General features: G+C 32.7%; 1 protein-coding gene across 3 annotated transcripts; it reads left to right on the forward strand.

Annotated features, from left to right (window-relative positions):
• Positions 1–11,750: 11,750 nt before the first annotated feature.
• On the forward strand, positions 11,751–16,426 carry LOC149176897 (ribonuclease 1-like). Of its 3 annotated transcripts, XM_089420002.1 has the most exons (4): positions 11,751–11,998; positions 12,091–12,217; positions 15,334–15,432; positions 15,794–16,422. In XM_089420002.1, exons 1-4 carry the CDS (start codon positions 11,968–11,970, stop codon positions 15,822–15,824), a joined length of 288 nt encoding a protein of 95 aa, XP_089276128.1. In that variant the 5' UTR covers positions 11,751–11,967; the 3' UTR covers positions 15,825–16,422. The 3 variants fall into 3 exon arrangements, with proteins under 3 accessions (XP_089276128.1, XP_089276126.1, XP_089276127.1); XM_089420000.1 differs by having other exon boundaries at positions 15,334–16,426; XM_089420001.1 differs by lacking the exons at positions 15,334–15,432; positions 15,794–16,422 and adding an exon at positions 13,312–13,981 and having other exon boundaries at positions 12,091–12,395.
• Positions 16,427–16,464: the final 38 nt, after the last annotated feature.

The raw sequence follows: 16,464 nt of genomic DNA on the forward strand, positions 1-16,464 counted from the left end.
AAGTCTAATGCGACAGGCTTATCCTGACTTGTTCCATGGGCTATAATAAACACTGAGGATGGTGTTTCGCCAAATGGGGGGAAGATGTAACACCCCAGGCTGATATTTGAGTTACTGACATTTACATTACTTGCATTATTTGAGACTATCGTAAATAAGGCTTGTGGAAGCCTAGTGAAACTTTTGTTAACATTTAATACATAGCAATGTTATTTTATTATTATGAAATCTCATATTTCAAGATGGTAGACTAGTAAATGAATTCCAACCTCCAGGTATTTAGAAATAGTTACACCCCTCTTTCCTGGAGAGAAAGGATGATCTCATTGGAAAGAAGAGGGTTCTTCTTTTGTTGTTCTGAATGGAAGGAAAGAAAAGTCTGTACAACTGATAGGGTGCTATCAAGGAGAGATGTCCTAGTTGGACTAGAGCCAGTGGATAACTCTATTACAGAGAGAGATGTCCTATCAAGGAGAGATGTCCTAGTTGGACTAGAGCCAGTGGATAGCTATGTTACAGAGGGAGATGTCCTAGTTGGACTAGGGCCAGTGGATAACTATGTTACAGAGAGAGATCAATAAGTATTAGACTGGAATATAGTATTCATGTCTATTACCTAACTCTAAGGAAGAATATTGTTTTCTATTTTTCTAGAGTGGAAGCTCACAGGGAGAAGTGGATGTAATTTCCCTTCTCAAGGTTGGGTGGAATGGTCTCAGCCCTCTTGAATTTATGAGATAGTCATTAAACAGATAAGTATCTATGCATGAACATATATATTTATATGCTTTGGATTAATTTTCTGTTGGAAAGAAAAGTTTTGGTTGCTTTGACTGTACTGTAATAAATTTTGCAGAAGTATCTTTAGGTTTGTCTGTTGAAATTAAATGGTTGAGTTAAATACTGGTTGTGGATTATTTCCTTGTTGTAACTAGACTTTGTGCTCATCTATTAAAGAACACTTTATGTTCTTGTGCATTCAAATGGGTCATGGGTACAAGTTAATAGTGCTATATGAGGGTAGAATGTGTTAGGAACAAACTGTAACCCTATTTTGAATGAAGTGACATAAGGCTTCTGCAAGTTGCATGGTTAGTACAGTTAAGTTGATGTGAACTAGAAAAATTGTACCTGAGAAAATGTTTGTTCCTCACTGTAACATAGGGTAGTGAAAGAATTAAATGTAAGGAAAAGAGGATCTCATCCAAGTAAATGCCAACATATACACAAGAGTAAAATCTAAATTTTTCTTAGAGGATGATAGGGGTAGGACTGGTTTAGTTTCAGGCCAATCTAGATTAGCCAATAGCCTGTAAATGTTCTTCACGAAGCCCTCAAAAAAAGTCACTAGATATAACAATACCTAGGAATATTATGGCGGGAGGAATAAAACCAAAACCTGATAAATGTGTTACTGAACACCCTCGACAATTGTAAATGTTAAGTCAATAGGAAGTTAGGAAATGGAATACCATTGTGAAAACTGTGGGTTATAAAGTTTACCCTTTGAGGGCCGAGAGGGAGTAAAAACATCATTAGGTAATGAAATTAATTTAGTTGTTGAAGAAATTACTCAATAATAAATTAATTTTACTACAAGATTCTAGAAAATGAGAATAACTGACAATCAAGGTAACCTCCACAAATACGACATTCACTGTTAAATTCAACTAAAACTATAACAAACTTGCTGTAAACCACAAATTTTATAGTGCAAACCCTCACTAGGTGGAAATATGCCGCCGAGGGGGTTGAGACCTAAGCTTCCAAATAAACTAGTTGCCAGGTCTGGTCCCCCTCATGCCTCTTTTGCAATATAAACCAAATAAGAACAAAATTAAAACATCATCCACGTAATTGATAAGAACCCAAGTAGTGCTTCAGGCCAAGTTTAAATAACTAATAGGAAAACTTATAACCGATTGGTCATTGTTTCCTCCGAGCAGGGGATCAATGGAACCCTTCCAATTATTATAGATGATATTTCAACAATTAAATAGAGACCTCATGAAATAACAGTTCTAGCACCCAAATAAACCAAGAGGATATGGTTTTAGCCACTGAGTCGTTGCCCTCAAAGCGTCACTGGAGAATACCTGCAAAAAACCACCAAATGATTACTGTTATAATCTATGGAAAAATTAGTAAATGAAGGGGTGGAAATGATTGTACATATGGTGGCTCACCGTGTGTGCAAAAGAATGAATCCCAACAACTCTGGCATGTAGCTTAGGAAAAATCTTTCCCCATAACCTTAACACCAAACTCTGAAAAATTGAAAGTAACCGAGACTTAATAACGCAAGTATTACAGTGAAGCACAACGACATTCCCTGGAAAGGTTAATTCTAGTGCAAACAGGGTTACCTGAAGCTCCATTCGTGATGGAAGGGGAACACATGTCCAAACTATTACCGTCGTCATCAAACTAGTAATAATCAGAAGGTAAATTCAAACAAAACGAGCTCCTGCAAGAACCAATGGCTAGGAGCGTTAGCAAGAGTGTTGATAAAACCCTAGCCGACTCTGCAAGCTATGTAAAATAATAAACCCCAACATCGCAGCTCACGTGTATAACATGGATATTACCAGAATGATTGAATGGAGTCATTTTAGTGCGAAATTGCAGAGCTTGGCTAGGTGAATGTGCCAAGCAAATGAGCGGACTGAGCAATGGAGAGAGTGAGGGTTGGTTACCCTAACTACTCACTGTGAATTGAGGACCGTCGGATGAGAGATCTGATGAGCTATAGTGGAGATCGCTCCAGTTGCTCGTTACCTTGACCAACAACTAGCAGTTGAAACTTCTTCGAGAAGATTCCAATGGCCTCTTATGGCATACTTAGTTAAGGTGTCGATAAAGTTGATTATAGCCCAAGTTAAAAACATTTTTATATACTAATCTTGCTATTAAAACTTAAAAATTTCCATAGCTAATACATAACTAGTCAAATATATATATCATTTGTAAAGTATAAGTGGTAATATATTTTTTTTATGTATAATAAATGTATGCTTAACATGTTACAAAAAAATACTAATCTTGCTATTAAAACTTAAAATATTCCATAGTTAATACATGACTAATCGAATATATATATCATTTTGTAAAATATAAGTGGTAAGCTCTTTTTTTTTTATAATGAATATGTACTTAACATGCTACAATAAACATTTTAAAATTTATATGATTTATTTTTAATAAATGATAATTAATTTATTATTAATTTCACTATTTAACCTATATTTAAAAAAATATAAAAAAAATTAACAAATCGTTTTTCTTTCTTTCCATTGCGAAGTAGTTTTTCTTTCTTTCCATTGCGAAATAAAGAGCCTATTATCATTCCTCATATGGGAAATCATTACAACCCACATCCTAACCACTTTGAATTACAATATTTACTTTTATCATTACAACCCACATCCTAACCACTTTAAATTACAATATTTACTTTTATTCAAAGACATTTGACACATCACAAAGACTCTCGATTAATCTTCCACTCATTTAATCATACCACTTTCCTTTTATGATACAATACTTAATGCAATGAATTTGATTTTACACCATAAATAATGGAGTATCCTCCTTCAAACACTATGAGTTCAAGCTAGAAAGTATTTTTTGCAAAATGAAAGATGGTTATGGAGCTAGAGAGTTGAAATTTAATAAAGAAGAGGAAGAGAGATGAGAGAAAACAAAAATATTCATAAAATAAATTATAATGCATTTTGAAATTATTTTTTAAATGTTGAGTTGATTTCAATGGGATTGAAATTTAGGAATAAGATTTAATAAAGAGGAAAGATCATAGAAAATAAAAATATTCATAAATAAATTGTAATGCATTTTGAAATTATTTTTTAAGTGTTGAGTTGATTTTAGTGGGATAGGAATTTAGGAATAAAATTTAATAAAAAAGAGAGATCAGAGAAAATAAAAATGTTCATAAAATAAATTATAATGCATTTTGAAATTAGTTTTTAAATGTTGAGTTGATTTTAGTGGGATAGGAATTTAGGAATTTTGTGAGTGGAATGAGAAAGTGGGAAAAATAGAAAGATAATTATATGATTTGTATTGACTTGAAGTTATTTTTATGTTGACTTGATTTTAGTGGGTTAAGAATTTTGTGAGAGTAATGAGAAAGTGGGAGAAAAACAAAGATAATTATAGAATTTTGAAATTATTTTTTAAATGTTGAGTTGATTTTAGTGGGATAGGAATTTAGGAATTTTGTGAGTGGAATGAAAAAGTAGGAGAAATAGAAAGATAATTATAGAATTTGTATTGACTTGAAGTTATTTTTATGTTGATTTGATTTTAGTGGGTTAGAAATTTTGTGAGAGTAATGAGAAAGTGGGAGAAAAAGAAAGATACTTATAGAATTGGTATTGACTTGACTTTAAAAAGGAAAATTTTATAAGTGAAGTGAGATAATGGGGAAAAAATATAGAATTGAAAAAAAAAAAAAAAAAAATTAGAAATGCCAAAAATAAGGATTTTTTTTTTATTAAATTTGACTAAAAAAATAGATGAAAAATTTAAAAATAAATTTTCAACCATTTGATTTCATTGGTTGATATCAACTTAATAAATTAATAATAAATAAAGATAAATAAATTAAAAATATGTTGAATGTTTAATTTTTTTTTATGCATAACATTGTAATTTATTAAATACTCAAAAATATAAAAAAATATTTAAAGATTAAATATTTCTTATTTGTAAATTCTTGTAATTAGAAAGTGAAGAATGTAAAGCCAAATTATGATCCATAGTGTCCATATTTAATATTCTATGTTTAGGGTTATTAAGAGTGACATTATCTTCCTTCTTTTTTTTTTAACTAACTATTTTTACCATAGTGAATTTGTAAGTCATTGGAGTAATTTGGAAAATCAAACCTAATTGCTACCATTATAACATCAAGAACATATCCAACATCGAGTAAGCTAGATATACTAGGAATTTATAACTTAACAAGAGTCAAGACTTCATGAAAGTGGAAAATCCTACTCCTTCAATCTTATCACAATAGGCAAAAATCAAGACATAAGTAATTAGAGAAAAAAAGCCAAAAATAAAATTTTCTTCAAGCCTCAGGTAAACATCAAAAGCAATAAAAACAAAAAATACAAAAAAATAAATAAACAAACCACAAACAAAATTGAAAACATAATAATATTAAATATCAAAACTAATGTTATCATTATTATATGAATACGTTTATATTTTAAATTTTTATATCTACATATACATAAATTTCGTTGATTTAAATTAATTGAATGACCATTAATATTCATATGTGAGCCAATATGAAAAATATCCCATGTTAGTTGTTTAATTGAATGACCATTAATATTCATATGTGAGCCGATGTGGACGATATCCCATGTTAGTTGTTTTTAAGACTCCAACCATAACACCCATGTCTCATATATGTGGTTGGTCATCACTAATACTTTAAAAAACATAATAATGAATACCAAATTGCTCGGCAAATTTATTAGAACAATACTATTTTTTTATTCCTCTTACAAAAATAAGAGAATTAAAAATATAGATTGAGAAATTTTTGGATAATTTGTTGGAAATTTAGTTATATTAATTAATACACTTCAATAACCTTATTTCTAAGAGGGTTTTTATTAGGAAATATTTTAAATTTACAATACTTTTGCTTAAAATTTATATAAGATTTTATTTTTATTAATAAAATAATTTAGAAGATTTTATTTTTATTAATAAATTAATGTTAAAGAATGTGTTTGGTTAACATTTCATTTTTTATTGAATAAATGAATATAAATTTCAAGAATTGAAATGATCTATTTTATAAATAATTAAATTAATTTTAAATTTTAATTATTATTTTTTATTTTAATAACCATTTAAAATATAAGTTATATTAAAATAAATATAAATATAATTATTTTATTTTTTTGGAAAAAAATTATATTTTTAAATTAAAAATATAAATTAATTAATTAACTAATTATATTAATATATATTAGCTATAGTTTAATTTATAGGTAAAATAGTTTTTTTTTTCACTTAAATTTAATGATAAAATTTCAAATAAGAATATGATTTTTGATTAAATAACTTAATTTCAAGTTTTAAAAAATCTCTATTAAATTTTAATTAAAATTAATAAAAAAATTAAAATTTAAAATATAAAATATTGTAAAAAAAATTAGTTTTATATATCATTAAATATTAATAATCTCCTACATGTAAATATATTAATATCAATATTAACGTATTATATAAATATTATTTTAAATATTTTAATTAAATGGTAAAAGTTATCAATTAAAATTAAATAAAAACACATATTATTTTTAGGTATTTTATTATATAAATATTTAATACCTCACCGCTAAATTCGTTCGCAATTTACCATTAAAATTAAATAAAAAAACATATTATTTTTAGCTGTTTTATTATATAAATATTTAATACCTCACCGCTAAATTCGTTCAATTTACCACACTTTTCTTTATCTCTGTGCCCCCGCCGAATTCCGCGCTGAACTGAAATGAAAATTCTTGGTGTGCCTCCACCGAGTCAATTCTACGGTGGACCCCCTATGAGAAGCCGCGTTAGAGCTATAAATAAAAATAAATATGTAGATTTCAGACAACACGGCATTTGGGATTTCAGAGACCAAGAAATGGCTCTTCTCTTAATGCTTCTCTGCGTCGCTGCCTCTCTGCCTGCAGCGCCGTCTATGAGGAATCCGCATTCCATGGTGGAGGAAAGTGAATCAATGGATGCCCACGAGCAAAGGGACGTTGCTGCTCTCTTGTCATTCAAAAGCTGCATCACATCTGATCCCTTCGGAAAGCTCTCCAACTGGACGGCCCACAACTCCCACAATATCTGCTCCTCATGGTATGGCATTCGCTGCAGGCCACACACAAACAGAGTCGTCGCAATTGACCTTCATGCCCATCTCAATGAAGATGGATTATTCGAAGGACAATTGGAAGGTAGTCTCTCATCATCTCTCAGCAGCCTCTCATTACTGCATAGCCTCAATCTTTCTGGTAACTCTTTGACAGGAAGAATTCCAGCTGAGTTTGGCCACCTGAAATCCCTGCGAGCACTTGACCTCAGCTTCAATGCTCTGAACGGTTCTATTCCAGCCGAATTGGGCCGACTGCAGAAAGTGCGTTCCTTGGATCTTTCTGACCTTCAGTTGACAGGAAGAATTCCACGTGAGTTGGGCCAACTTAAAGCACTAAGAGAATTGGACCTCAGCTTCAATGCGCTCGGCGGTTCTATTCCAGTGGAGTTGGGCTCGCTGCAGCAACTGGAGTACTTGATTCTAGACGGCAACGACTTCTCAGGCAAAATACCAAGTTCGTTGGGTAATTTGACACACCTTACATATCTATCCATTCATAGCTTTAATATTTCCGGTTCTATTCCTTTGGAAATATTCCGTCTACCCCTCTCTTCTTTATATCTTAGTTTTAACCTCACAGGGAGTATACCTACAGCCATTGCCAATTTGACCATGTTGACCGAATTAAGTCTTTCTGGCATCGGAATCACTAATATACCTCAAGGCATTGCCAATTTGACTAAATTAACATATTTAGATCTGTCTTATAACATGCTAAGCGGTAATATTCCTCTAACCCTCCAAAATTTGAATCAATTGACTTTTTTATATCTCGTTGATAATAAGTTGACTGGTCAAATTCCTGAAGCCATTACCAATTTAAGAAAACTTGAAATGCTTTTTCTCTCAGACAATTGTTTGACCGGGGTAATTCCAAGTACAATAGGAAATTTAAGAAATCTTAAATACCTTGTACTCTCAAACAATAGTTTGACGGGCATAATTCCAAGTACAATAGGAAAAATTCAATCATTAGAATATTTAATTTTGTATTCAAACAAATTAACTGGTCAAATTCCATATAGCTTAGGCCAATTAAAAGCCCTTCGTATACTTTACATCTATAATAATAGTTTTTTCGGGAGTATTCCTAACAATATCAATGGTTTAGTTTCACTTCAAGAATTAGATCTATCACAAAACAAATTAGAGGGATCCATTCCTATTGAAGGCATCTATAATTGGACTTATTTAACTATTTTCTCTGCTTATTCCAACAACTTCACTGGGACTTTGCCCTCATCATTGGCCAATTGCACCAAACTGTTGGTGCTAAATTTAAGACACAATGGGTTTACAGGTGAGCTTCCTCCATACCTTGCAAATTTTGGTGACTTGCAAGTTTTAAATGTTGGTTATAATAACCTTCACGGTAGTATTCCTCACTGGATTACAAGTCTCAACAAGTTGTTTGTGTTGGATTTATCCAACAATAAATTTAGTGGAGAAATACCATCTGATCTTGATACACTCCAAGGATTTGCAATAAACAAATCTTCACAAGGGATCAAGTATGGATATGAAATGGCAGCAGACATAAAAGGGATTGAATATATTATGCCATATGTGTGGCAAACTGACAGGATATTTGATTTGTCTATGAATAATATTACTGGAAAAATCCCTGTAAGCATAGCAAGTATGAATAGCTTGCGATTGTTGAATTTATCTTGGAACCAATTGGAAGGGAAAATACCTGCAGGCCTTGGTGACATATCTACTCTAGAGGAGTTAAACCTGGCCAAAAATAAATTGCATGGAGAAATTCCTCAAGAACTCTGCAAATTATCAATGTTGGCTTCACTTAATCTTTCATATAATAACCTATGTGGGGAAATCCCAAGAGGGACACAATTCTACACTTTTACTGTGACTTCATTTCAGAATAATAAGTGCTTATGTGGGCTTGCTCTACCACCGTGCAAGCAAAATGTGAAGTCAAATACAACAATGGCGAGAGACAATGGTAGTGGAAATAATGTTAAAGCAAGATGGTTGAGCTATGTAAATGAAAAAATATCTTTGTTAGCATTAGGGATTGGAGTAGGGATTGGATTTGTGGGAGTTGTTGTTATGTTCATTGTTTGGGACAAAGCAAGGTGTTGGGTAATGGGGTTGTCTCCCAACAACACACAAAGACAAGTTTATGGATTGTATCGATTCCCTACATAGATCAGTAACACTTCTCTATATACATTAATGTCTTAGTGTATGTAATATTGTTTCTTGGTATAATATTTGAATGTCACTTGCTCGCATATATCATTGTTTTATTCAATATAGTGATATAGTGTTTCAGTGTAGGTAAAAAACTCGTCAAAGAAATGTAAAATATAATTCAAAAATTCTATTTGAATTTCTATTAGTTATTAATACAAAAATATATATGTGAAACATGGACTTGACTATCTAGATGGAAATCTCTTGCTCATTTAAAATTTTTGAATCAAAGAATTTTATGGCTCACTCCACTTAAAGGACTAAACTTTGATTACAAATGTTTCTTTTCCTAGGACCTCCAAATCTTGGAATGTAATAGAGGCTCTATTATATTTAATAGAATACATTCTTCTAAATGAAATTAGCCCATAGGAGCACAAAATTTTCTCTATTGTATTTTAAGAACATCTTGGTTGTGCTTAACATGAGAATTGTGTATGTTGGTAGCTACAAGAATTTCAATATAAATTTGTTAATAATTTGTTAGTTTCTAAAGATCTTAAGTAGAGGCTTTCAAAAAATTTAAAAATTGCCCCAATCATATCTAAATCAATCTCATAGTTTCCAAGCGCTCTTGTACTAAATAAAGGTACTCTTGATAATATCATTTAGCTTGTTGTATGCTGGAGAATGATGCCTTCTGAAATGTGTCCAAGAACTCTAGTGTATTCTTATAAGGCTTATGGTATTATTTTATGGTGAGAAATAAAATGTTTGTAAAATGTAATTATTAATTTGTTGAGTATATTCTTAGATTACGAGTGGATGTCCTCTTATTAAAAGATAGCCAAGGGAATGTGTTGTGATAACATAATGGATTGGGTAATGTAGCCACCTTTAGCGTCTTATGAACCATTATAACCCAATCTCTTCAAATTTGACAATGGAAAGGGATATTTTTGTATTAACAAACATGGTGACACCTTGTAGAAAAAGGGCTAAAATCCAGGCACTCATAATATGTGATGTGCACATATGTCACATTTATGAATGGGGAATAACTTCCAGTATTTCTTCGCTCATTTAGAACACAATATAAGTGCAATATTTACCATTCTTCATATTTAAATATTTCTTTGTGGATTATTAAAAAACTTATTCAATTTATTGTTATTCAATATTCAATTAACTAGATACCTAGACAATGCAGATTTCATGAAAGACTATATCCTTTAGTCGAATTTTAGATTGGACCAAATAAATAAAAACTATAAACAAATAATAGCTACCATGTCATAACTTTCAAACCACAAACATAATATTATAATTCATTACATTAAAAACACACATCTTAGGTTAAAGAGACTATGGAATATGGTTGTCAATAAAGCACTCACTACCTATGCATGATGATTTTACTCAATTTCCATTCATAAGATGTGGCTATAAAATAATAACGGTGATTTCTATATGCAATGTCCTTTAAAATTTAAGGTTGTGTATAGAAATACAAACTCTTGATGCACACTATATTATTTGAAAATATTCAATAAATAATATTAAATGCCTATAGAAATAACATGTAATGCACTAAAGCACATATGGAACATAGAAAAATATGCAATTTTTTTTTTCATAGGTTCCTTCGGAAAAGGAATGTGTTCATAATGAATGTTAATAATTGATGCTTATAACATATGTCATTTCCATAGTTATTACTTTATATATATATATATATATAGCATGAATCAAATAACTAACATGTATATGTGAAACCAATATGTAGAGACTCAAATCCCATTCATCTAATTATGTATTTCCATAGAAAATTTTAGGGGCTAATATTCGCAAGTGGGCTAATTTCCCATGATTTTTCCACAAAAAATATTCACCAATTTCCATTTTTTATAAAAATGGTTTGCCCAAAATTTACAATATAAAATTATTTTACCTTAAAAATTGACAACATTATATAGAGACTATATATAAAATCATTATAAATTTTAAGAATTTTACAAATATATCAATAATTTTTTTATAGTTTGCATATTATGGACTAGTGAGATTCGCCATTGCTTTTAAACTTCAAGATAATTTTCCATCCTTAAAATTTTCCTTATGTATTTCATGGATTTCACAACATCGAAAACAAATTGTGAATATGATCATGAGGCCTCCCAGCATCTCAAGGACGATTATTAGAATTGGTATTTTCTTATTGTTTATCCCCTTCCTAATTACGCCGTAAGGCGTTCCCTCTGAAATGAACTCCCTTTATTGTCTATCTGTCACTCTTAAATACTATTAAATTATATGTTAGACGATTGAGAAAATTTGAACCGTTCGATCACAAAAGGAAGAGGAAGCAAAAACTATTTTCAGCGGTTGATTAGCGCGGTCGATTTCTGTCATACCCAGGGTTCATGTCACAGGGTTCTGCTTCAGTATTCTTTCTCGTAGTGTATGTTAATGGAAATCAATTGCTTGTAAATGCAGTGGCCTGGTTCATACTGTGATACTCGTAGAGGATGTTGTTACCCTCGCACAGGAAAGCCTGCTTCCGACTTTTCCATTCATGGTCTCTGGCCCAATTACAGCGACGGGAAATGGCCACAGTTCTGTGATTCTTCCAGAGAATTCGATTATTCAAAGGTGCTGCTCACTCTATACTTTTGACTTATATGATCATGGCCGGATTTTATGTATTGTGAGAGAATTTGCAGATTTCAGATCTGAAGGAAGAGCTGAACAAATATTGGGATTCTTTAAGCTGTCCTAGCAGTGATGGACACAAATTCTGGGGGCACGAATGGGAGAAGCACGACACTTGCTCTCTCAATCTTGATGAGCATTCATACTTTGAGTCGGCTCTTTCCTTGAGAGAAAATATGGACATTCTCGGGGCGCTTAAAGAAGCAGGTGATCAGATACTAGGAGACCGCTGCCAAATTAATTCTTTCATACAAAATCAGTATTTAGATTTGTAATAGTAATTGGTAGTTTGTTTGCAGGTATTAAACCTGACGGAAGAGAATACAGTTTGAGGAATATCAAAGAAGCCATTAGAGAAAGCACTGGACAACTGCCAAGAATCGAATGCAACAGAAGCGAGGAGGGAGAGCATCAACTATATCAGTTGTATGTATGTGTTGATAAATGGGATGCTTTCACTGTTATCGAATGCCCCTTTTACCCGCACAACAATTGCCCTTCCATGCTTGTATTTCCTCCTTTATGGGACAACGATCACAAGATCCAAGAAGCTTTCACAAGCGAAAACAATACTAATGGAACAGAGGATCATTAGCTCTCCACAGTGAGCATTTCTTTCATCTGTCAATTTTTTTGAGCTAAAGTGGTTTTTGATTTTTTTCTTTTCCAACCTTCTGCTCAGACCTTTCTTGTCTTGAGCATTTAAGAAAAATATAAATTCAATATGCAGGGATTATGTTTAAAAAATTGTAGGTTTAAATGTAATTGTTTAGTGTTCAATAACTAAAGATTTGTCCACGAACAGCTCACGGTAGAGATTGGAAAATTGGGTAGGTTTCGAGTGGTTTCAGTAAAATTCTGCTCCCCGGTTTCGATTCCTGGTCTGAGTTTGATAGAGGTTTCATAGTTAAGGTTTCTTGTACATATTGGCCTTCTTTTCTGGATTATAGTTTTGTTTTGTTGGGCGTAAACATGAGTGCGTTGAAAGAGGGGACAAACATCTCCTCCTTCAAAAACATTGTTGCAAGCTCCCTTTCAAGTTCAATCAGATATGATAAACCAAGAGTTTCATCTCCTGTTTTTGGGGTGCAATGGCAAACCAGTTTGCTTTAGGATTCCTAAGGCTCCTCAAAACCCTACTTTTATACTTCCACCCAAATGTCTAGAGGATCATCGTAGATGAATGAAAGCCTTGCTTTCATTGACCTTGCTTTCATCTGTAAATTGATTGGCAGTTGGCCTACAGAGAAAGAACTAAAATACCACAGCCTGTGTATTGGTCAATGTTCATTGTTCCCACTTTAGCAGCCATTGTAGCCAGTGAAGCATTGATTACACCAACATTCTCAATCATAAAACAGTCCATGGCTCTTAGCTGCTTCCCTCGAGCTTATTTTCCACCACAAGGATGAAAAATGTTGCCTTATTTCATATCATAATGTACTGATATTCATTATATAATGAAAATTCTAAGCATTTACCATGTTTTAAATATGCATTCATTTTTAAATTTATGGTAGAAAGCACTGGACAACTGCCAAGAATCAAATGCAACAGAAGCGAGGAGGGAGAACATCAACTATATCAGGTGTATGTATGTGTTGATAAATGGGACGCTTTCACTGTTATTGAATGCCCCTTTTACTCGCACAGCAATTGCCCTTCCATGCTTGTATTCCCTCCTTTCTGGGACAACGATCACAAGATCCAAGAAGCTTTCACAAGCGAAAACAACACTAATGGAACAGAGGATCATTAGCTCTCCACAGTGAGCATTTCTTTCATATGTAAAATTTTTAGGGACAAGGGTTTGTTCTGTCAGGTCGGCCCCTTGATTCCTGAAAGCTCATTGAGAAGAATTGAACAAAGAAGCGGTCCGTCGCACTGATTATGGAAACAGAGTCCAGGAGGTGTCTAGGCCATGGCAGGGTATGACATGGTTGTTTTGACAGCCTGTTTGTTGTTTCAGCCTTCCAATTTGAGCTATTTTCTGAAGTGATCAGAGACAGACCGAGTAAGGTTAGGGTTTTATTTTGTGTGTTTTCTCGCTGCTCTAAAATTTACAAAACAAGTCAATATTTTATACATTTAGACTATAATGCAACTGCTTCAGAACTTGCTTCAAGGAATTGCAGAAAATTGTGTTTGTATTGGTCATAGTTTATGTATAATTAAATTCCAGACTCGAATTCTGAAAGGATTTTGCAGAGAAACTAGATTATTTTGATCTTGTTTAAAGAAGTTTTTTATTTTTTCAATTTTTTCCTTCCAAAACTTTTTAAATCACTCAAGGCTAAAGTGGTTTTTGAATTTTTTTTTTAAATTTTTTCTAACCTTCTGCTTAGACCTTTCTTGCCTTGAGCATTTAAGAAAAATATAAATTCAATATGCAGGGATTATGTTTAAAAAATTGTAGGTTTAAACATAATTGTTTAGTGTTTAATAACTAAAGATTTGTCCATGAACAGCTCACGGTAGAGATTGGAGAATTGGATAGGTTTCGAGTGGTTTCAGTAAAATTTTGCTCCCTGGTTTCGATTCCTGGTCTGAGTTTGATAGAGGTTTCATAGTTAAGGTTTCTTGTACATATTGGCCTTCTTTTCTGGATTATAGTTTTGTTTTGTTGGGCGTAAACATGAGTGCGTTGAAAGAGGGGACCAACATCTCCTCCTCCAAAAACATTGTTGCAAGTTCCCTTTCAAGTTCAATCAGATATGATAAACCAAGAGTTTCATCCCCTGTTTTTGGGGTGCAATGGCAAACCAGTTTGCTTTAGGATTCCTAAAGCTCCTCAAAACCCTACTTTTATACTTCCACCCAAATGTCTGGAGGATCATCGTAGACGAATGAAAGCCTTGCTTTCATTTGTAAATTGACTGGCAGTTGGCCTACAGAGAAAGAACTAAAATACCACAGCCTATGTGTTGGTCAATGTTCATTGTTGCCACTTTAGCAGCCATTGTAGCCAGTCAAGCATTGATTACAACAACATTCTCAATCATAAAACAGTCCATGGCTCTTAGCTGCTTCCCTCGAGCTTATTTTCCACCATAGGGATGAAAAATGTTGCCTTATTTCATATCATAATGTACTGATATTCAGTATATAATGAAAATTCTAAGCATTTACCATGTTTTAAATATGCATTCATTTTTAAATTTATGGTAGATTATCTATGTTTTTATTTAGCAGACATGTTGCTCATCAATCTAGGGTGGAGACTAATGAGCATGTATGACCTTTGAGTCTATATAGACCATACGTATGAATCATGATTTGAAATCTTGGCATTGTAGAAGAAGAATACCAAAGTTCTGTGATTTTTAGGTTATCATTAGATAGGTAAAAGATGGACAAGATGTCACAATGTGTTTTTAAATTACGTTTTGGAAGAGGTAAAAGTTTTGAGAGCATTTTTAATTTACTTCAGTTTTGATAGTGGATATGTGAGCTGGGCTATATGGAGTTAATTAGAGCTATTTAATCGTGCTCATTGTTTGGTGAATTTGAGATTCAAAGTTTGTCTACCAAATGTTTTACAGCAAATTGACAACATTGGCTAGCTTGCTGCTTGAATCTGCATCAGCTCTTGAAACGTCACCACTTATGGATTACCAGCGGAGAATAATAGCATATATATGGTTAGATATTTTATTTTTCTTACTTATATTGTTACTGGTCTTGATGGTGTTGTTTTGGTTGTGGCGAATTTTAAGAAGAATTGATCACGCTCCTTTGGAAGTGCCAGCCTTTGATGCTCAATTGTGATGTAAAATATAGGAAGATAGAAACCTTTGCATTGTTGTATTGATAATATGTTGTTTTTATTGACTTTTGGGACTTGGGAAAACTTGTTTCCTTCACTGGTGAGAATATTAGAAGGATAATCTATGACAAATAGTGCACGGGACATCGTTTACACAAAATATTTTGCTTATACTACCCTTAACTCTGTTTTTTGCTATCTCTGAAGGCGTTTATCTATCATCTGTATTGAATAAGGTACCACAGGGAGGTTGGTGTCCCTTCCTAATTGCAGCAATTTTTCTGACCATAATGTTCTCTTGGAACTATGAGAGGCAGAAAAGTATAAATATTTAGCACGGAGAAAACTCAGCATAGAAGGTTTGAATGGATTGCTTTCCAGGTGAATTCACGTGTACCGGGAATTTGTTTCTTCTGCAGTGGCCTTATTTCCGGCTTACCACCGATTATTGAGAATTATGTAAAGAATGTGGGGTCTCTGCATGAAGTTCTTGTCATTGTCACCATAAGAAGGGTTCTGGTCAAGACAGTGCTTTTGTCAGAGAGATTTATGGTTGGAAAACTAGAGCCGAAGGGTGTATATAAATGCATAGCCCAATATGAGTACCAGTCTATGTTCCCACCAACACGCAATGCTGCATCTCCATAACTCTAGAATAGAAACTTGACGATATTCCCACCAACACGCAATGCTGCATCTCCATCACTCTAGAATAGAAACTTGACATCTGGAATTGCAGAAAAATCATATCAATTGGAAGGCCTAGCTGCAAAGCATTTCTGGGGTGTGTAAAGCAATTTCAACAAAAAACGTCTAGCAGTGGGAAACATTCTAGGGTACTTGATGTTGTACTAGCTTAAAATTATAATTAAATTAAGTCAAAACTTTATTCTGAAATAATATAAAA

Source organism: Pinus tabuliformis, chromosome 4_1 (assembly GCF_031772625.1).
Source record: "Pinus tabuliformis cultivar Carrire ecotype Pingquan chromosome 4_1, CPIR1, whole genome shotgun sequence".
Lineage (NCBI taxonomy): Eukaryota > Viridiplantae > Streptophyta > Pinopsida > Pinales > Pinaceae > Pinus > Pinus tabuliformis.

Bases quoted from the DNA above. Each gene is read 5' to 3' on its own strand.
- LOC149176897 (XM_089420000.1), top strand. From the start codon at position 11,968: ATGGACATTCTCGGGGCGCTTAAAGAAGCAG. The intron at 11,999-12,090 runs GTGATCAGATAC...GTTTGTTTGCAG, and splicing joins CGGGGCGCTTAAAGAAGCAG to GTATTAAACCTGACGGAAGA. The intron at 12,218-15,333 runs GTATGTATGTGT...AATGTTTTACAG, and splicing joins GAGCATCAACTATATCAGTT to CAAATTGACAACATTGGCTA.